This window comes from Struthio camelus, chromosome Z (genome assembly GCF_040807025.1).
Source record: "Struthio camelus isolate bStrCam1 chromosome Z, bStrCam1.hap1, whole genome shotgun sequence".
NCBI classification, from domain to species: Eukaryota; Metazoa; Chordata; class Aves; order Struthioniformes; family Struthionidae; genus Struthio; species Struthio camelus.
The window spans coordinates 18,668,452-18,690,171 of NC_090982.1; the positions used below are offsets into that span (position 1 = coordinate 18,668,452).

The 21,720-nt window shown below is 37.7% G+C and overlaps 1 protein-coding gene across 3 annotated transcripts in view; it reads right to left on the minus strand.

Moving 5' to 3' along the window:
* Positions 1–1,498: 1,498 nt before the first annotated feature.
* The window catches only part of BRD10 (bromodomain containing 10), a 59,001-nt gene continuing 38,779 nt past the window's right edge, over positions 1,499–21,720 (minus strand). For all 3 annotated transcript variants that reach the window (XM_068927804.1, XM_068927803.1, XM_068927805.1), the window contains 3 exons: positions 8,802–8,917; positions 6,221–6,408; positions 1,499–5,735 (listed from right to left, as the gene is read on the minus strand). In XM_068927804.1, the coding sequence (XP_068783905.1) occupies positions 2,110–5,735; positions 6,221–6,408; positions 8,802–8,917 (3,930 nt within the window). In that variant the 3' untranslated portion in view covers positions 1,499–2,109. The remainder of the gene's footprint in view (positions 5,736–6,220; positions 6,409–8,801; positions 8,918–21,720) is intronic.

Genomic DNA, 21,720 nt, shown 5'->3' on the forward strand with positions numbered 1-21,720 from the left:
AAGGTAGGTAAAGCATATCAGGTAGTTGTTTTCTAACATAAAAGCTCTCTTGTTCAAAAAAGTCCAAAAGCTTTAGTTTTTCTCAGCCTTAAATTAAGATGGAGAGTACCAATCCAGAAAGAGGGAACTCCCTAATTCAATTTCTTCTGTAGTTAGAGAAGAAATCTACAAAGGGTAACAAGCTTTCTCCCTCCCCACCCCACCCCCAACTCTGCTTAACTATTTACCAGATTACTTCTCAGAAAGTTGTGCAGGGCGGGTGATACAGAAAGAGGAAGCTGTTGCTTTATTCCTCAATCCAAGATATAAGCTAGACTGTGTGTAGAGACTGAGTAGCGAAAGGAGAAAAGTTGAGAGGATGAGGAGCAAAAGTTTAAGCCTCATCTCAATGAAAATCCGGCTCACGTTTCTGCTAAACACAGATGTCTAAGTTTTTCAATCCCTTTGAAACCACAACTACTAAAAAGATAACTAACATTAACGAGTTCTTCTGGGAACTTCTTTTGCTGTTCCTAAAAATTTCAAATATGTTCAGCCTCGGACTTCCATGCAACTAACAAACTAGGGCATCAACTATGAACACAACATTTCTATCATCTTCCACAGAATAAGAGCTGCTAGAAAGACACATGTGCTCTACATGCTAAGGGTCCTGTGAAAATTTCAGAAGACCAGAAGACTTCTCCATTTCAGTAAGCGCTGCATCAGGCACCTGTGAAGTCAGATAATCTGCAGAAAATGACCCAAGAATTTTAGCAGATCAAAAGCTGAACCTACATCAACACATACTGCATACATTGAAAGAAAAAGCCGGGGTGGGAAGTTCTGTGTAAGGTGTGAATTATTCCTACCGAAAGCAAAAATAAGGCCTCCTAAAACAGCAATATGGTGTTTTAGCAATCTTTCCGGAAAGATCTGGAACAATGGAAAGACTACCACCCAAAACAGATCTAGAAAACAAGACTGGTGAAAAAAACTGGGTACGTTCTGACTCAACAGAAGACTGAAGAGATAGCTGGTTGCAGTCTCTGAATATGTATAAATGCATGTTAGGCTGCAAAAAAAAAAAAAAAAAAAAAAAAAAAGAGGAAAATGAACTGTTCATCAGATTTATGAGGTATACAACAAAACACGGCTGTCCTGAACAGCAACCAGTGTGATTTAGACCGGTGACTTGGAAATCATTTCTAGCCTTACCCTGTCATTGGAGATTTTAGGTCATTTAAGCAAACATCTATTAGGAATGCATGAGATACGGGTCATCCCACCCTGTATCAGGAGGATCAACAAGAAGACCTACCTTCCAACATCTATTAAATCACGTGAAATGTAAGCTACACAGAACAACAGAAATTAATTTCATTTCACAAAATTCCACAAACTGAAATGCATCTGCACTAAATAGAAAGACGTGCGTGTGTGTGTGTGTGTGTGCACGTATAGCCTGCTGTGATGTAACAGGTGTACACATATTTTAACTATTGCCAACACAAAGCAGTACAGCAACTTGATTTATTATATGCAGATTTTTCTGCATTGTTGCTAAACAGTACACTGGTCCAGAGTTACTAAAATACTTAAAAAACTATACATTATGTAAACAAAACATAAATAAGACAGCATAGTCCTTTGTACATATAGTTTAGTACAGATTGTTAGGAATTCATGAATATGTACAATTTTATATCATAAACTGCATTTTTACAATGCATAAATATTTTTTACAGAAACAAATCAAACAAAAATAAGATTTGACAAATGAAAAGGAGACACATACTGTCATAAACACTCTGCCAAACTGTCCAGACTGTAAGATAGAACATGTGCAAAAGCTAGATTTCTTCAAACTAACAATGCTTATGAACTCATTGGTCATCTCTGACCATTTTATCAAACAACTTTCTGAAATCATACCTCTGACTTAAATTGAATATACCATTCCTCCTCTTAAGCGCCACAGGTAAACAAAAAACAGCTATAACCTTAAGAAGTAATTTTAAGTAAATCAACCGTTTCAAACAATGTAAGAAATGATTTAACAGTTACAACAACAACTTCCAAAGTCAGAAGAATGCCCCAAAATTTCCAAGTGGCTCATTTGCTCCAAATTCAGGAGGCAGCTTTGTCAGGTTTATCAAGGCAAGATGACTGAAGGCTAGGGAAAATGACGGTGGGACTTGTGGAGACCACAACAGGAGGCAGTGATGAAGAGAGGGAGGAAACTTTTGATGCTGGAGTATTTATAGCATTCAAAATGGCTCCCTCTGGACTGACCAACAATTTTTTTATAGATGTGTCTAAGTGAAGCACTGAAGCGTTACTTGCTAACTGAGAGTTCCCAGGCAGAATGGCAGAAACCACTGAAGATGTAGCTAAAACATTAGCAGGAGATTTTATTACTGAAGACATAGACACTGTTGTTGCAGATGGAGTAGATGAGCTAGCTGGAGTATTCAGTATCTGGGGTGTTGCATGTACAATTGGTAAAGCATCTGCAGACCCAAAGGAGTTCACAATTTTTGTAGAGCTCTTCAAAGGATGTTTTGACGCTTGCCAGCTTAATGAATTACTTGGTGCTAACGTGATCTTGGAGGGTACTGGATTAACAACTGGGGCACCTTGAGCCTCCTGACCATGGTTAATAGTTAAGGGAGGAATCGGTTTTGTATTACAAGAGAGAACAAGAACATGGCTACCAGCTCCAAGGCCTTGTGGTGGAACAACAAAACAAGTACCATTAATCATTATCTGAGTTCCGGGTGCCAAAGGCACACAGGTGTTAATGACTATTTTCTGTTGAATACAAGGTTCATTCAGCTGACCTCCTGCCTTGCTTGTTATAGTTGGTGAAGCTGTAGATGTTTGAATGTTAGAAGCACAAGTGTGAGCATGACTTTGTTTCACTATACTGGGAGGCATCTGCTGGCACTGTAGGGAAGAAAAATTAGAAAAACTAACGACTTTGCCTGCATTTGGTGATGCAAGGGGCAAGAGAGTTTGAGGTTTCTGAATATTTGCATTACTTGGCATAGCAGCTGAAATTCCTGATGATTGGAACTGAAGCAGTGTGGGTGCAGGAGGTACTGGAGGAGGAGCTGAAACTGCTGCCAACTGTGGAACTGTAGGTAACACTTTAGGAGGCGTGGCTACAGATCCAGGTAAGCTAATGACTGGAAAATGCAAGGCAGATGGTAAACTGTGAGGAGATACTGCTGGTTGTGTAGTTGAAATTAGCACAGATGAAGCAAGATGACCTGTTTTCACAGTTGATAAACCCTTAGTATTTCCAATATTTGATGTACATGGTCGACTACCCAGAACTGGCCTTATTCTTGAGGTATCATTTCCACCAACCAAAACAGTGGGCCATGACCCAGAAGAAGACCCACTTGGTGTTACTGAAACAGATTCTACATGTGCATTTGCTGTTGTTGCTATAAACGCAGTTGCAGCTTTTGTTGCAACACATACCGATTCATTAACTGACGTAACACTTTGACTCACAAAACTTGAACACACAGGAACCAAACTACTACTACTTGACAAAGACAAACCCATGCCTTTTTTATCTTCTCCCTTAGAAATGGCAGACTGCAATATATTAATTGGGGGAGCTTGCTGGGCATTGCCTTTAGTATTTACAATGGTCTGACCTATATTGAGTCCAATTTTCACATCTTTTACTTGAGCAACAGTAGGTGATGGATTTATTCTTATTGGTGCACCTACTGTAGATGGGATCAGAACCAACTGTGTTTGCTCTGTGGCACTAACAAAAGTTTTGCTTAGGGAAGAAGAAAGGTTATGTTTCAACGATTCTGCAACTAGAGTAGTGTTTGACGGGCCACTGGCAATCTGAGTATTAATGAAAACTAATTTCTGAGCACTAACCCCACTGGATGCTGGAGAAGGTATAATATTGACTCCTGAAACCCCACAGGGGGGTAAAATAGTTGGATTTGTGACCAACATAAGTTTTTGGAAGGGATTACCACTGCTTACATCTCCATTTGTTGCGGAATTCAACTCAGACTGTATAACATGCTGTTTTTTAGTTTTACTATCACCTTGTTGCTGCACTAAAGAATCTGAACTAATGACAGAGCTATTCTGTCCAATGCTAATTATATTAGCAGGGCTGCTTGGAGCTGCTGACATCAGAGTGCTAGTTGACGAAATGGAGGACAAAGGAGGAGAGGATACAGGGCAGTTTTTCTCTATTACTTGACCCAAAGTGCCCCCATAAGTAGGCTGCTCTAATGTAAATTTGAGATTTTTCTCCACTGTCTGGTTTAAACCAGCAGGGAAAGCTGGAATGCTGACGGATGAAGCTGTTGAGGTGGCAAACCCTGAAACGGAGGATTGTCCAAAATGTGTGAGACCGGATGTGGCCGTTGCTATGGATGGAAGAGTAGACGATGATAGTGTGGATTTTGGCACCAAAAACGCCTGAAATTGAGGTGCATAAGTGAAAACAGAACTAGGAGATAAACTAGTAGGTGAAAACTGGTCCGGGTTGGTCTGCACTTTAACAATTCCTGTGTTACCACCTCGTGTTGTGACCAGAATAGACTGCGATTCTCTTATACACACAGTTTTCAGTTCTTGCCTAGCTTCAAAGGAGTCATTTGTCTGCTGTGATGTGAGACTATGAAAGGCAGAAGCAGCGTTTGTACATCCACTTAATGTTGTTGCTGATATCAAAGACTGACCAGCTGTGGAAATAGCGGGGGAAGTCAGAGACACAGGGAATGTGGCAGTTGAAACTGTAGTCTTGGTTTTGTCAGTTTCAGTTTGGCTCACCGTAATTGCTGATGATAATAAATTACTTGCTGAAGTTATAGAGGGCAATGGTTGTGTTTTACTCATAGGATCAGTCACTTGTGACAAGTACGTAACACTCTTGTTAAAAATTGTGTTAGGCGCTTGAGCGGTAGGATTTGCAGGTGCTGTTACCAGGACAGGCGTTAAAGAAACATTCGCACCTGACACTTGTGGGAAACCTGTACAATGCAGCTCAGGAGACTTTTGTTGCAGTGACTGAACGTCTTTGGATACAGTTTTTCCGTCTTTCTGCTGAATGAGAAAATTCTTAGGTAAAATAAGAACTTGTTGCATGACTTTTTCTCCAGTTTTAGGGTCAATCACAGGTTGCATCTGAATTTTCACGGAGCTGTTGTGAAGGTCTATTGGTACACAATGACCATTTGGCATTTTGTATACCATGTGTAAAGGATTCTTTGAACTGGTCTGGCAGGGCAATGCTGGTTTTATCAATGATGATTCCAAAGGTGATACAAGTGGCTTTTCAGAAGTGGATACATTAATGCCTGGGGGAGGTGACAGTTGATTTGTTAAGGTCACTTTGTTCCCAATATTCTTGGCAAGCAAGGCTTGGATGGGTTTGGTCCCTTTCAGAAAGTTTGATATTGATGTTACAGGATCTGCCGGAGAAAATGATTCCGGAGGTGATGCTTCAAATTGTTTTGGCTCAGTCAAACAACTGTCTATCTTTATGTTACCTTCTGAACTGTGGATCACAGCCTCATTAGTGCTCAGCTTAGCTTTCTTCCTTGGTGAAAGCTCATTAGTGCTTTGATCCAGACAACTGTTTTGCTTGGACTGTCGTTTAACACATTTAGGCAGCGTCTTCTGTATTTCTTTAGAAGTCGAGTCTTTTTTTAGAAATCTGCTTTTTCCTGCAGGGAAATTCATCTCTAACAGTTTCATGTCTTCTGCAAGTATATTAAAATAGAAACTGTGTTTTAGACGTTTACAACTGATATAGCTATATGACAGTGTTACTGTGTTTAGCTGAAGGTGAAATACAGTTTGTAAGCATTTGTCATGAAAACTATACAGATTAGTCTCTGAGGTGATGACAGTGTTAATCACCTCTACTATGTCTTCCTACTTTCTTTTTTTTTTTTTTAAACAATACAAGCTACTGCCAATTTAATGTCAATTCTGAGCACGCCTACCATATTGTCATAGAAATAATTAACTATAAAATGGCAAAAGCTTACTTGACAAAGAGGAGAATTCTGATTTGTGTAATGTCTGCCACCTTCTAGACTACAGCTGCCAGAAGTGCATCACAAAATCTACTTCAATATTGTCAGACTACTAGTTAAGGTAAAAACTAGGACACAAGCACATGTGGAAAAACTGGTAGGCTCTTGAATCAAGTTCAGGCTATCAAGTTCCCGTAAACACTTACCACTGTCTGGGTGATCTTTTGGGGAAATTTCCACATGTTCTGCAGACTCTAAAGATTTACTGGTTACTACTGCACAAGAATCTTTGCCAGCATCAACTTCGCTTTCATCATTACTCCACAACTCTCTGGTAAATTTATCAAGTTCTGGATGTCTTTTAAAGTCATCATAGTCCTTCTTCAATCGAGACCTTGTAAATAACACAGCTATTTTTACTGAAGAACACCACTCAGTTTTTCATGCTTTTGCTTGTATGTGCTACCACATTAAAAAAAACTGGCACAGAACTGCCTGTACCCTTCAAAAAACGTTCAGGGTAGCTCTGCAAGTTTCTAAAAACCAGAAAATGTAAAGTGATGGCAACGACCCTTCCCTTCCCTCACCAAAAACCAAATCCTATACACTAAAGTCCTCTAACAATAAGCAACAAGACTGAGTCGCATCTGACCATCACTTTTTTCCTGCCTCCGTTTTCTGCTTCTTCCTATGCCTTTCATGGTCATAGATGAACCTATACAGATAGGGGTATTAATTGTAACAAGTCTACTCTTTCCTCTGAAGACAGCTCTGACTAAAGAGAGTAGCAGATCTTGTTTTCTGGAACGCATCATGTCTTTGGACCATCTACAGGACCACAATGCATCTTTCTCCTGTAAGATAACTTACTAATTTCAAGGCCATTAGAACAGGTGCCATTGCCATTTCCACAGACTCACTGTCTGTTAAGAACCTACGTAAGACAAATATATAGCTGCTTTACTCCATTTCAACACTTTTCAGAAATAGCATCAACAGCATCCTTATTTTGATACTCCTAAACTGTTACTTACTTCCACTATTCCTTCTTCTATACCATTGTTTAGAAAAGATCTAGGGATATTTTAGCATATAAACACAGTGAACTGCAGGGTTCAGCCAGCACTAACCAAATACAACATCCAGAAGGATTAATTATCAGAAGAATGAACAGATGTTAGTCATTAGAACCTTGTCTAGAACAGATTCTAGCCTCTAGTCTAGATTTAAACTCAACCTTTATGACAGTAAAAATAAAGTCTTCAACTTACCCATGCTTATGGGTTAAAATAACAGTTCTGCGTGTCAGACTGGAGTGAGGGCCATCACTCCCTACGGGACAGGGAACAGGGAGTTGAGTGCAATAACACAGCCTGCAGGGCAGGGGCCTCATTGTCCAGGACCTCATCTCACACTACCAGAGCAAAGCCAGCAGGACTGGGGGTGGTAGCCGGGTTCAGCTAAAGGTCCAGATCATCAAGCAAGCTCATGGTGATTAGACAGGTCCAGGATGTCAATCCACAAGTCAGGACCAGGCCCAGTGAGGGCAACCAGGGTTGCACCCAGCCCAGTGCTGGCTGGGTGGCAGGTCAAACATCAGGCCAGGAAGTCAGCCTGCGGGTTAGGGTGCGGATCAGCACTGGTGAAGGTAACTAGGGTCAGACACAGCCCTGAAGTGACTAGACAGGTCCATCATGATGGGCCGAGGCCAAGGCCAAGTGGTCACCTGTGGATCAGGGCTGGGCAGATGCAGAACAACGGCAGCACTGGAGCCTGGCACCGCTATTGTGTCACAGGACATGGACTGATGGCTCCAGGCTGGGCTGAAATGGGGACCTGGGCCTGGGCAGGGTAGGGGGAGGCCCACTGAGGTGGTCAGGGCCATTTATTGCACTCAGGGCCTTTGCGCTTTGGTCTCTTACTGAATTGGATAACTGAGAGAAAGCAACTTTGAAGACTGCATGAAGATGTACTGTGGATGATACCTCAACTCTATTGTCGAGATACTGAAGTTTAAGCTCAGGTATGCAAGAATTGTAGAGGGACACGAGGGTAAGCACTACTGTATTAGAGCTTTTGGATAGGAATTTCCTTTCTTCTTTTGAGGAACTTGTGCTCAGGGTCAGTGAACAGGTCTGGTTAGTAGGTACAAGCAATCGTTTCTTTCAAACCTTTCTGCTATTCAAATACCATTCGATGCTATGCTCCTTTGCAGTTTGGAAAGGGTTAAAGGACTTCTCAGAAGTAATACCTGTCCTTGCTAGATTTAACTCTGTCACTGCTATACTCACGTTTCTCTGACATACCTTATCCCAGATACATAAAAATTTATACAGCTAGAAAGACTCAAAAGAATATTTTAATTAGCAACCAATTTAGGTAGTTTTAGACAGTACGTAACACAACAGTCCGATTCAAAATGTCAGAAAAAGCCCTGGTGTAGTTTTCTAGATAGAGTTTTTCAGATTATCTCAATCAAACAGCAAGATAAACCCTAGACAGACTGTGAAAGAAGTACTGAGACAAGCATGCTTAAGGATTCTAAAGTGTGTTAGGGAAAAAAAACCCTAGGGATTAACCCCAAATTTACTTAGAGTCACTAAGTCTGGAATATCAAATAACCCTTCTAACTAAAGCACTGCCAATACACCTTATTCCAGCCCTCACAGCATCTTCATTTGGCTTATTTTAGAGGCCAACTAGGATTCATTAGTTTTTTAAAGTATAAGTCGAATTTTGTTCTGTTTCCCATTTCAAGAACTATTGTTAAAAAAAGGAACTAATTACCTGTTTCTCTGAAATGCTTTCATTAGCTTTGGTTCCCATGGTAACAGTTCATTAAGCAGTCGTATCAACGTACCATGCAATTCCTTTACAGCTTGTTTCCGATGATACCATCTTCCCTGCAAACATAAATATAATTTGTTTATCACTGCATTACACCTGATTCTTTTTATACTGTACTACTCTCCTGCAGTAATCTTGGTACATCTTAATACAACATAGAAAAATAATTACTAGAAGCATATTACATTTCATAGTTATGTCTACCCTTAACCTTGTAAGGCAAACTATAACGTCTACATTCTTTATACTACAGAGAGACAATGTCCTAACTAAAAAAGCCATACTAAAAAGATCTACACTCTTTACAGATTGCTAAAACTTAAAACTGAAGTAGAATTCTTTGAAAATATGATGTATTTAAAATTACTTACACGAGTACTTAACATACGTAGTAGTCCATTCAGGTCAAAGAAACCAGTCATGTATGTAAACTTTTAATAGTAAATACTAAAATTTCTACATTAAATCTTACAATAATTTCACTTTATATAATTTAAAAATAATCATTTAGAAAAATAAAAGATTATTTACTACTATTTTCAGAGAGAAAAACCCCCCATTTTTGGCACTACATTTTTGTTTGTATTTTATCCAAAGTTCTCCATAAAGTTTTGGTTTTTTGTTTTTTTTATTTTTTTTTAAATACAAGAAAGTTCTGTAAATTGATCATTTATGAAGTAAGACAGTGGGGCAGGAGCAGTTTGCTAATGTAAAAAACTTAAAATTTCAAACTCATATAATTAAAAAATAGTTTTCTTTTCCAAACAAAGACATATAATCTTATCATCTCCCAAGAAATATTCATGTTTTGTTAAGTCTGAAAAGGCTGAGGATAAAAGACACTGGGAAAAACAGAGTATAGATAAATAGCACAGCATTCTTGGTTGTTCAATTAAATAGGCAACAGGTAATATTGAAAAAAAACATGATGGACATAATGCTGTGAAACACATCTCTTAACGCTCTTAGACACATATGCCTTAAAGTATTTGTTCCAAAAAACTTTATTCTCATGTTACTTTCATAAAGGACAGAACAATGCGTATGCACGAGTAGCTACAAAAAGGAATACGGTGCACTAATAGTGCTTTTGCCACTCTACTAACTCTGCGTATTTTACTTACGATTTTGTCTCATCTCACATAGAAGATGCTAAGATAGTAAAGACACTATGTCTCAACAGCAGAAAAAGAAGCAAGATTAAGAAACTTGCTCATATTTCAAACACATCTTTAGCTTTTAGTAGAGCTCATCTCCTTAACAGCTAGCCGCATTCCAACACACACACACACACACACACACACACGCACACACAAAATCAGGGCAGGAGAAGCTGGATCAAGCTAGACAAAGCAGCCTTTCAGCAGTTTGCAGTAATGATCTTTCTAAGGAGTGGAGTAATTCCTTTCTACTCATTCCAGCACATCTTTCCACTGCACAGCAAGATCAGCCAGACTGAATGCTTGCTTGAAGACCAGACATATTTTTTATTTTTATGGATTGTCATTTACATGTTACAAAACATGTAATTAATTTAATTAATGGCTACTCCCTTATTCTTTAAGTAAAATTAAAAACAAAGGTTTTAAATAGGAAACTATGCCATATTACTATACAATGGATAATGTGGAGGTTTACAGACTGTTCAGGAAATTGTGTTCTAAATTTCCTCTATTGGTGACCAGCCATATTGCACACATTAATTAATTTATTATTTTATTTAAATTTATTTATTATTAATTGCACTAATTGCATTGCAGCAAAAAAGCTGCTGCTGAGCACAGAACAGTCATGTGCATACTGTAGCCTAACAAGGCACTTGATATCACCTTTTAATGACAGCAAAAAAAACAAACAAACCAAACAAAAAAAAAATCCCTAAGCAGAGCTTTTTCTCTTAAAGTATATGTAACATTTTTCAGAGAGTTTTAGAAGGATGAATTTATATAACGCATAGTATTAGTGGATCATATCAAAATAAAAATCAAAATGGCAAAAAAAAAATAGCGGTAAAATTACTGTAAGGACATGGAAATGCATGTATCGGATTTAGGAAAGAACAGGATGCATGAAAACAAGACAGAATAACACACATACAGAAAGTGACTAGTAAGTTAAAAAAAACAGTGAAAAAGTGAATTTGAGAGACTCATTTACCTCTAAATAAGGCTGAGATCTTGGTTTAGGTAGGAAAAATAGAGTATTTATGAGCTAGATAAATATGAGCTGAACTACTGAGTAAACTCTGAAGTAATAACTGTATCATGCGTTGAACGGCCAGACACAGGCAGAAGGCTTAGTCAAGAATAGGCTTCAGGGCTTTATTGTATTCATTACCACTTTGAGATGATTAAATGATTACAAAATGATTACAGGTCACTTTTCTTGTCCCTTAAAAAAAAAAAAAACCCAAAAACCTGACAGAATTCTAGACACAGTTTTTAGAGGAAATTAATGTCCTTCGGCTATAATCTCTGGAAAATTCAGATGTTGTTTCCTTGCCAATTACTTCTATGCAATTATGATAACAATATAATAATAATAATAAATTTGGAAATGAATTTCCTGCATCTTGACTACTCCTTTTTCTTACCAGGGCTTGGCAGCTGGCAACAAATGTCAGTGGCAACATATATAAATGTAAGCCATGTGAAGAATTTCCCTTACTCAGAAATAGTCTGAGCAAGCATGGGCCAAAAATGTAGAAAAAGTGATCTTCATCTTTTTAATGATTGTGGTTCAGTTGGTTTTCTGTGCAAACATGAGACTTCTGCAAAGCCCTGCTAATACACAAAATCTGCTATTTACCTTAACTATTTAAATAGCAAAAGAAGAGAAATAAAAAAAAAGTTTTTAACTTTGAGACATCACCACTAATCTAGCATTACCTTATGCAATTTCATTCGCTAATATAGTCTTTTGCTCTTCAAGGAAAAAAGCAGATCAATTACTGGTAAGCTTACGATTTAACTCCCTACTTCAGCACTGCATAGTGGCAGATTAATGTCAATAGAACATAAACTTCTCTTTCCTAATGACTGTGTTCCAAACTCTTCTCCATAAGATGGCATCACACAGGAAAGCAGTCACAAATCGAAGCTCAGGAGGTTCATGTTGGGCATTAGGAAAGACATTTTCACCAGAAAGCTACAACATTAGAACAGGTTGCCCAAAGAAGCTGTGGAATTTCCATTCTTCCCAGTTTTCAGGACTCAGCTAAGGCCACAGATGACCTGATACAGCACTGGCAACAGTCCTACTTCAAGATGAGGAGACCTTTAAATGTCCCTTCCAACGAACAGTTGTAGGATTCCGGGAAATTTCTTGGAGCTGAAAAGATAAAATCTCTGAACATGACCTGACTCGGTATGGGATTTACAAATAAATGGAATACAACATGTAAGGGCACAGAAGGTGTTGACCACAGCAGAATACTCATCACCCTTCTACTCAAAGTAATCAAAATATAGCTAGCTGTTCAGAAAACTCCAGAAGCAGTGGTTTGGAGAAACATCAGGATTAGTACAAACGAATAGCTATTACAGCTCCATACTTCAGCCCATTCATCGGTAAGAAGCATGCAAAGTGGGGGATTGGATGCACTGACTTACAGTTTTGCTGTTGCTGTTTTTTAATCCAATAGGGTTTTATTAGTAGATATGAAATGAAGTTATGCAATTACGTCAAACCAAGACAGCGCTTCAGAGGAAAAAACACTCTTTCTGTATCACCGAAGGAAAGGTTCAACGCTAGCTCTTAAAAGACGTGTGAATAAACTGCTGCCTTTATATTTATTAGCGGTAATTCTGACTCTGATAACAATTTAGAGTCTGCATTCCTAACTGTTAATTATTTCAGCTGAGAATTAAACAGCAACATCCAGTACATAACATGGCTGTGTGCAGAATTACATTCTTACAAGGCCTGTAATTCAAAATCCCAGTTCCACTGCTTTTATATCTTGATCTGACTTCTAGCTACCATCTTGTTTCAGGTAGCGACACGCAAAACATCATTTTCTTCTGAAAACACAACATATGCTCTTAACAATAAATCAAAGGCCTAGATACAGAATAAAGGTAAAATGTGGCTTAGAGCTATGATGGTAAATTACAACTAAATTACAAACAATGCAAATACATTTCTAAAACGTGCTGAATGCTTCCACAAAACTAAAGAGAGACATTCAACACATTCTGAACTGAAAACTTACCTTTTTTTAAAATAAGGTTTCTGACATCCAGAGCAGCCAGGGAATGTTGACTCCACTCTCCATGATGCCCCAGCATACACTATTCTGGCATACTCATCATGGAACCCCAAAGCAGACTGGAGCCAGGGTACGGATATACGGGGTAAGGACTAAACTTGATAAGGGAGTTTTTGTTTTGTATTTAAATAAACACACACACACAACCACAATATTATGCAGTTTTATAAGATTTTCTGTAATCTTTACTTTATATCCTGAGGACATAAAATAAAGAAAATTAGAAATCTTATAAAACCATGCAATATTGTTCAAAAGGGGTGGTGGTGGAGGGAGAAAACTTACCTTACCCTTAATAGGCCTGCTCCATTCTGCAGCGGGGTTCTGTGGTATGTGTGACATCACCAGTCTAGCGTTTTCTAGTGATGTCACACGGAGAGGGAGCTGGTGATCTGCAGCTGCTTTGGACATCAGATACCTAAAGAAAAGAGACTGGTAACTTTTCAGTTCAGATATGGATGAAGACTGAATGCCTCTGTGAACCAACTTAAGTCAAACATCAAAATTTCAGACACTTACTTCAAAGGCAGCTTTGACTGAATAAGAATGCAGGATCAGATTACTTAAGTATACTCTATGACCGCATCTATGATTTGAAGTGTTTTTGTTTTGGTAAAGCTTAGTGAGAAGTTACAGAAATTTTTACTGTGAAAGGTAAGTTAGTCATTTGTATTGTACTGTCAGCAACATCATTTTGAATATTGCAAGTGATCTATCAACAGCTAACCTCTGATAATATTGGACGACTGGGACAAAACAGTCAAGAGGAATGACTTGCAGTAAATTATAAAATAAATTACCTCATGACCTCTCTTTATCAATTATATCCTTCAGAACTGACCTGTAACTAATGAAAAGACTGGTAAATCACCTTATTTCAGCCCCAAAATTTTTGTTTTTTTGAAAACCTTCAACTTGCTTTTTATGACCTACAGAGATCTGATCAAAACAAGCTATATCCTACATCCAGAAATGGTACCCCAGACTCTCTTATTAGTTATTGCAAAAAAATGAAGTTAGTAAGCAATAAATTTCTTGCTACTAAGAGCGTCTATCTCACGATTTAGTTTATTACTATGAAATCACTCTTCAGACAGACATTTAGCCACATGTGCTCATTTTCTTTAGGCAAAATTATTGCATAATCATCATTGCATTGATTAACCTCCCATATTTATTTTAAAGTTAAAACACAAACATGGAAGAAAATTTATCAGCTTGATCTCATTACCTTTTCTAAACTAACTCAGAACAGTGAAACTATCCAGCACTGAACTGTCACATTTTACTCATCATTTTAGAAAAGCTTCAAGGTATTACATTACTTACACTACTATAACTCATGAAGAAACTGACTGTGCGTGCGTTATGTTTAATTGTTTACAAATAGTTTGTTTTTCTTTTAAACTAATAAGGACCTCATTTAAGTCCCTTTCATACAGCTGAATTTTTCATCTTCCTAACCCTAGATATATAACCATTTTTCCATTCTTCCTCCCAACATCTTAAGATTAGCTGTTTTATTGTAACTGGGTGTACTGTCTTGCTTCATTTTTCAAAATAATATATAAATTGACCAGAATCTAAGGCACTGTGAAGTGTGCTGAATATATGATGAAAATATTACAGATTAAAGGTGTGAATACATATTCACGCCTTTGATGCAGAACGTGCACTTTCACATTTGGAACTGTGAAAAGGTAGAAGCTAGTGGCTTAAGGGAAGCCTCTTAACAAAGGTTTATTAGAGGGATACACTAAACATAAGGAAAGACATACAAAACAATGCAAAGTTTAAAAAAAAAAAAGTTTTTGACAAAATGGTAGGGCTAAATATACAGAGCGAAAGAGGAACTGGAGGAGCTAGGAGGAACTGAAGACCTGGACAAAAATATATAAACGTAGTAGAGCAACAGAAGATAGAAATAAGTGAAGAAAAATAAATCATTGTGAAGAAGATTTCCAATTTTGAAGCCTAAAGTTGGCTTCATTCATTCTTCCTAAAACAGTTAATTAGCTGGTTGGATTTCCAAATGCTCTACATGCTCAAACCTTCCTCAGGACTACAGGAAAACAGCAGTTATGGGCTACATAGTAGTTACGGATGTAAACGTGAACTTACTAGCCTTATTTCAGACTCCAAATTCCACTTCTTTCGATAACCCCCCCCTTTTGGGGTTGTACCACCATTTTCACAACGTGAAGTAAAACAAAGGGAAACCAGAAAAAAAGCAGTAACAGACTATGTGCAAATGACTAAAGTACAAATCAAGTTCTACGACAAAAGAACGGAAAAAGAGTATGTTAGACACATTACAGAATACGATGCACAATGACATACAACGTAAACTATAAATTAAAATAAAATATTGCAGCTGTGCGACTACAAAAGTTCTACTAAAATATGGTCATTGTAATATAGATTTAGATTAAGGATCCTTTACTACATTTTCAGTTTAAAGCAAAAGCAAGCCCTGGTTTCTCATATTCATAATAATATTTGTTAGCATGTAGGCGCAGTAATATAAATGCAAAGAAATACAACAGACAACTCTTTGCATCCAAAAGTCTCAAGCATGATATATATTTCACTAGAGAGGGAGGAGAGGGGCAAGGAAAGAGAAGAAATACTCCACCTTGGGCTAAAAAGCAAAGATTTAACCCTCTAAAAATTAAATTTCCACAGGGCCCAAATGAGAATATATAGTAAGTTTTTCTTATTGTAAGTTATCAGTTATAAAGCTGGTGCCTGATTCACAAAAATAGTAATAGTGCTTATCTGTTTTTGAGGGTTGCATGAATTTCTGCTGAGCATTCTTGGGAAGTTTCTGTACAGTCTTGCTCAAACACAGTTCCCCTATGAAACAATTTTCCATTGCTTTACTATATGCAGAGGAAGCATCTTGGAAACCTATATTTAGTAAATGAGCAATTTTGCCTTTTTTTTGCCTTATGTTGATATTTCATTTTTTAAAGTCACATGCAGCAAATCAATAAAAAAGAAAACAGTCTATTCTCTTAGTTTGGACGCTTCCATTTCCTATGAACAAGTTTAACAGCAGCCTGTTTGGAATATCAAAAAACAACAACAACAAAAAACCCCCACAAAACAAAAACAAAAAAACCCAAAACACAGAGGGAAAACCTTATTTTATTCCATCCTGGCCCAATGTATTCCTTCGGGCAGCCTCAGTGCTCCTACAAATGAATTTGTCTGCAGTCCTAAATAGTTCTGATTTCAGCTTGTTGATTTTTAATTCTGAATTTTCAGGTGTATTCCCAAATGCTGATCTCTGCACTTGACAAGGGCTTAAGGTTGCAGAAAACCTTAGCTTGCCTTCAGCCCTTCTGAGATCCACCTGCTTCTAGATGAATATTTTTGTCTGTGAGTGGATTTAACCGGCCTGTAACGCACAAACATCTAATTAAAACCTTCGGGAATAATGCTAGAAGGGGGCAAAACCCAGAACCTTTGTAAAGGATCACTAGAGTGTTACAGATTTCTGCAAAATAATAAAGGGAATGACTCAAATCCAACGGTGCTATCGAAATAAACTCTTGCAAAAAGGAATCTTCCAAAGTTCACACGCTCTCCAAAACACTTTATACTCTAACACGAATGGGACAGCATCTGGAACTAACTGCCTTTGTCACAACCCAGTTCACTTTACAATAAACATGCTCACTACAAGGTCAGCTTAAAAAGTGACCTCTGCAAAAACGCCCAGAGTTCACTACTTGACACAAATATCTGCAATCCTGTCACAGTTTCCTGCTACACCGTGCCAAGAAGAGATCAAAGCAAAAGTCAAGTTCTGCTATGATATGAAACAGTTAGATATATACCACTGCTCTAGGCAATAGCTTAATTCAGAGTTTCACTCAAGAAACTGATCATCTGAATGACAATGAAGAGATTTCCATTGACTGCAACTCCCACTGATTTTACCTGAGACAGAAGATAACAGCAAAATGGGATTCAAAATGTCAGAGACCGACAGTTATCTTTTGATCAGCATAAAAGGAGATACTTTACCACCTCTTCTTGCAAAAGTTGTTTATATAATATTAGACGGAAGCCTTTGTTACCTTAAATACATTGGCAAAATGCTTCACAATCACATGGAAGCTTGTCAGAACAGAACAATTTTTTCATAAAGCTGCAAGTGCATTTTTAAAGTGGAATTTCTCTAATCTTATCACAGCACTATTACTTTACATGTTTTTATTTGCTAGTTATAAATGCAAGTTCTTAGAAATTTGTTAACTGAACTGTCACACTCATGTACACAATCTAAATTTTCATCAAAAGAGGTATGAATGCAAATATATTCTTATTAAAATTTGTAATATACTGATGCATGTATATTTTGTGTATATATGTACCTATGTCTGTATACACATACACGATTTTTTAAAAATAAGTTTCTCAGTTAAAATAAATTCCTTATTTCCTGAATCCTCAGATTCAGGATAAGAGAAACCAAAAAGCAATTGATCAAAAAAACAGCCTTTAAGAAATGACTCCTTTCATAAATTGATTTGCTATAGTGCATCTCTGTGGCGGGGCGGGCGGAAGAAGGCATTAGGCTAACACATGCCAAAAGTTACATTACCTTTAAAGACATAAGATTGTCTTCACAACAAAATAAAAAGTAAAAATCCAGAGGGCTTCATCCTTCAGCCTACACTGCCAACTTTAAGGCAATCTCCCAGGGGCTGGCCTGCAGTAACTCCGTAACTAAAACGGCCATCATTGCATTCCACTGTGTCCCACACAGCGGCATTACAGAACAGGTAGGTACTAGCTAGCAATCTGAACTGCTACTCTCACAATGTGGAGCACTAGCGACAAGCCAGTGCAACAGAAGCGGTACAGAGCCAAACACATCTATATTCCTGCAGCAACCAAGACCACTTAACAGAAGCAGAGATAAAATGGTCTGCTGTTTGGAAGACTTTCAGCTCATCTCTGTACTGTGCGTTTCATTTTGACTTTCTGAGGTAAGCTGGAAGATTAGACGTGTGCAATCTGAGATATTCTGTTTGAGAATCACACACAGAACGAGGATAAAAGAAATGGCTATATAGCATTATGTTCCGTATACTTTCCTGCAGAAGCAGACTAAAATAAAGACTAAGATCTTCACTAGTCAAAATCAACCCTTTACAACCCCAGTGACATGTATCATTTCAGAAAGCAGAGTGGCATATTCTTTGCCATTTTTCCATTACTTTTGAAAAGGAACTGAACCTGGCCAAAAGGCTCCTCCAGGAGACTCCTCCTGAGTTACAGCATGTGACCTTCCCTTTATCTCCCTTTCTACAGCTCCTCACACAAAATGCATAGTGCAAGAAGAGGAATTTTGAGGCTACCCTCAGTTTTCAAGTGGTTCTTGACAGCGGCGCCAGCAGCTAACACGTCAGAGCCGCTCTTTTTTTTTTTTTTTTAAATCTGGGCTAGGACACATAATCAGGAAACTGCAATTTCTAGCTTCTCCTCTAGCTTTAGCACATTCCTTAGGACAGAGGAGCTATCACCCATCCTTTTATTAGACAGTACACAGAGCTCAGACTTCTTCAGTTTGACTCAAGTCCCTCAAGTCCCCTTTCTGCATCTCTAGCTTTCTGACCTCCAGTCATCCACGAAAATAAAAACATACATCTGACTAACTGATTCTTTTCTCTTGAAATGTAGTAAGTGGCTAGGAGAGGAATTGCTTAGCAGATGAAGCAAGAGATAAAAAACTTCTTTCCCAGCTCAAATTGTAATTTGGCATACAATCCCAACTGCCACAAAAGAACACTTTTCATGAAAAAAGCGGTCCTACTTTCTTCTGCCCCTAGATGTTCCCTCCTGCCCTTAAAATGACCCCTCAAACTGTGGCAGCATCAGCACAAGTTGTTTGTGCCGCTGCATGATAAACTGCACTAGGAAATTGATCTGGGTTAAAACTACCTCAGTTGGGGTGGCGCAGGGGGAAGTTAGGTTTATCCCAAGCCATCTTCCTCATTCAGTTCACCATGCTATTAAACAAAAAGTTTTGCTATCCTCTCTCATGAGGTGGCACAGAAAACGCAACAAGCTGCCAGGAACACAGACAGAGTGGTAACTATTTTTTGGCAGCAGCTTTGGCTTATGTCAGTTGAAAGCACATGTGAAACTGCAGCCTCACATCAGAACTGCGGCCAGGATTCAAAAGGGAAGCAGTCTGGGAAGAGGTAATACTAAGACTGATTTGAACTTTAGTTTAAAATTAAAGGATTGAGGTCAAATTACACACTTCTTTAAATAGTTACTTTCAATGGCACTAAGGCAAATCTCACCATTTTTACAAACTTGCCAGTAATCAAGTGAAAGTGCAAAATTTTTTTTGATTGTTATTCATACCTAATTCAAAAGGCATTACAGTTATACAAAAGAATATGGGATCAAACAGTTTTATGCAGCCAGACACTGACAATTCCTGCTAATAGGTTTATTACATCATTGTTACAGGAGGAATTGGTAGTAATGCCCACATTTAAAATTACCTAAGGCTTTCCCTGTTCTCATTTGCTTGTAACTTGCCAAACAAAGCTTATTTAGGCTAAAAATTTGTCATGCAATTTCTTGGCTCAAGTTGATATTCTGAAGAGTCTCAGCTAAAACGCCATCATATTATGCACAAAAAAATGCCGTCAAAAAAAGTAGTTTACTCATATTAAGGAAGTTTTACAGCTCAGCTCTTTCATTACAGCCTCTAGTACTTCCAAGTTCTGGAGAAGCAGTTCTTTTTATGGGCTATAGAATGGCTTCCTGAGAAGCAAGTGGCAGTTTAGACTAAGAAAAAGATTGCATTTTGAAGTCCTAACTTAAATTAGGCAAGCTATAGTTCTAATATGCGTTAGTGCTTAATGGAAGTTTTAAAGCTTGTCTTGAGGGTGTATCTCAGTAACATTTGCCAACAACTTACTAAAACTGGAATTAGCAAGAGTGTTAATCACGAAGGAGATCCTCTGGCTTCTCCTGGGTCATTACTACTAACAAAACCAAGAGCGATTGCATGAAGGAGTTAAGAATGTCATCTTTAGGTCAAAACAAGAGATGAGGTCATGAACAGCCTCAAAATGAACATCAATTATCATATAAAAATGAATTTCCACACTAGGTCAGATTTCCATAGGTGAATTAGATCAGAACCTAATAGATTAGGTACTTCAGAGAAACCTGAAAAAAATTCTGTTCTGGATGCTTCTGGAACTGCCATTGTCATTTCTGTAAGAGTTTATACGATAAAGAATGAAAATCTGCATCTCTTCTAGTTTTAAAATTATCTAACCTAATTATGCATGGTGTTACCAACATCAAAATACAACTGTAACGATTTCCCTTGCAAAGTGAAACTTCATTTTATCAAGTTAAGTTTGTTGACTTAGTTAACTAGTTTAACATCTTTTTGTTCTTACTTTTTTGAAGGGAGTGTGCAGTTTGCCTTCTTCATGCCAATTATTTTTTTTTTAAATCAGTACTTCACTTTGTTTCCTTACATTCACTTCTAAAGCAATTCATACTAATCTTCTTTTTTTTTTTTTTACATAACATTTCTGTAACATAAATGTTTAGAGACCAAAAATCATGATCTGATATATTTATACAGGCACATAGGATGATTGTCCTTACCTCAGACAACTTCTGAATGTTGGATGAGTTGCATTTCAGCAACCCTGCACTTAGGCTTAGCTTTTTTTTTTTTTTTTTAAAGGTAGTATGATTAGAACTAGACATAGTATTCCTCGTGAAGTCATGCAACTTATTTACATAATGACATTATCAGATTTCAGTCCAAACAGCATTTATGACATATTTAGCATTTGTCTACCCTCGAAGAAGTCTTGTTAGTACGGTTTTACTTGCACCAGAAGTCTCACCTATACTAAGACTATTGATATGCTGATGTATATGGGTTTTTTGCTACTTTTTCTTCTACTGCTGACATAGCCTCTCTGATAACCTCTTTAGAAAACTAACCTGCACTTTGGCAACTGCAAAAACAATTTCAAGAGAGGTCCCTTATTACTACTTTGGATATTGTAACAAGTCTTAAGCTAAGTGTCTACATTGAAATTGGTCTTTCAGAGCCCTAAGTTACGTCCGGTAGGTGAAGGAAATCTCTCTCTCACATTCAAAAAAAAAAAAAAAAAATTTCTGCATGAGGCAAGACATTCACAGGAACTAGCAGCCTGATTTCTAAAGTACGAAAAAACCAGACAATTTAAACTACTAGAGTTTTAAACTACTACCACAGAAATGCTAAGCAAAGGTTTACTAAACAAGATTGGTAGGAAAAAAAAAAACCCAGTATTTAAAGGCTCTGGCTGCAGATGGCCATTTAAGTGAATACTACTTTTTGTGTATTTAATATCAGCCACCTCCTTGATGAGAATCACTCCCTCCTACAAAACCAAAATGCATTGGATTCTCTCGTCTAATGGCTATTCTATTGGAGTTTTCAGCTGCAGCATCATAGACTGGGCACGTTAGGTAAAATTTGTATCTAAATCTTGAATCTAGAACCATTAAACACGCTTTCCTAGAACCAGATAACAC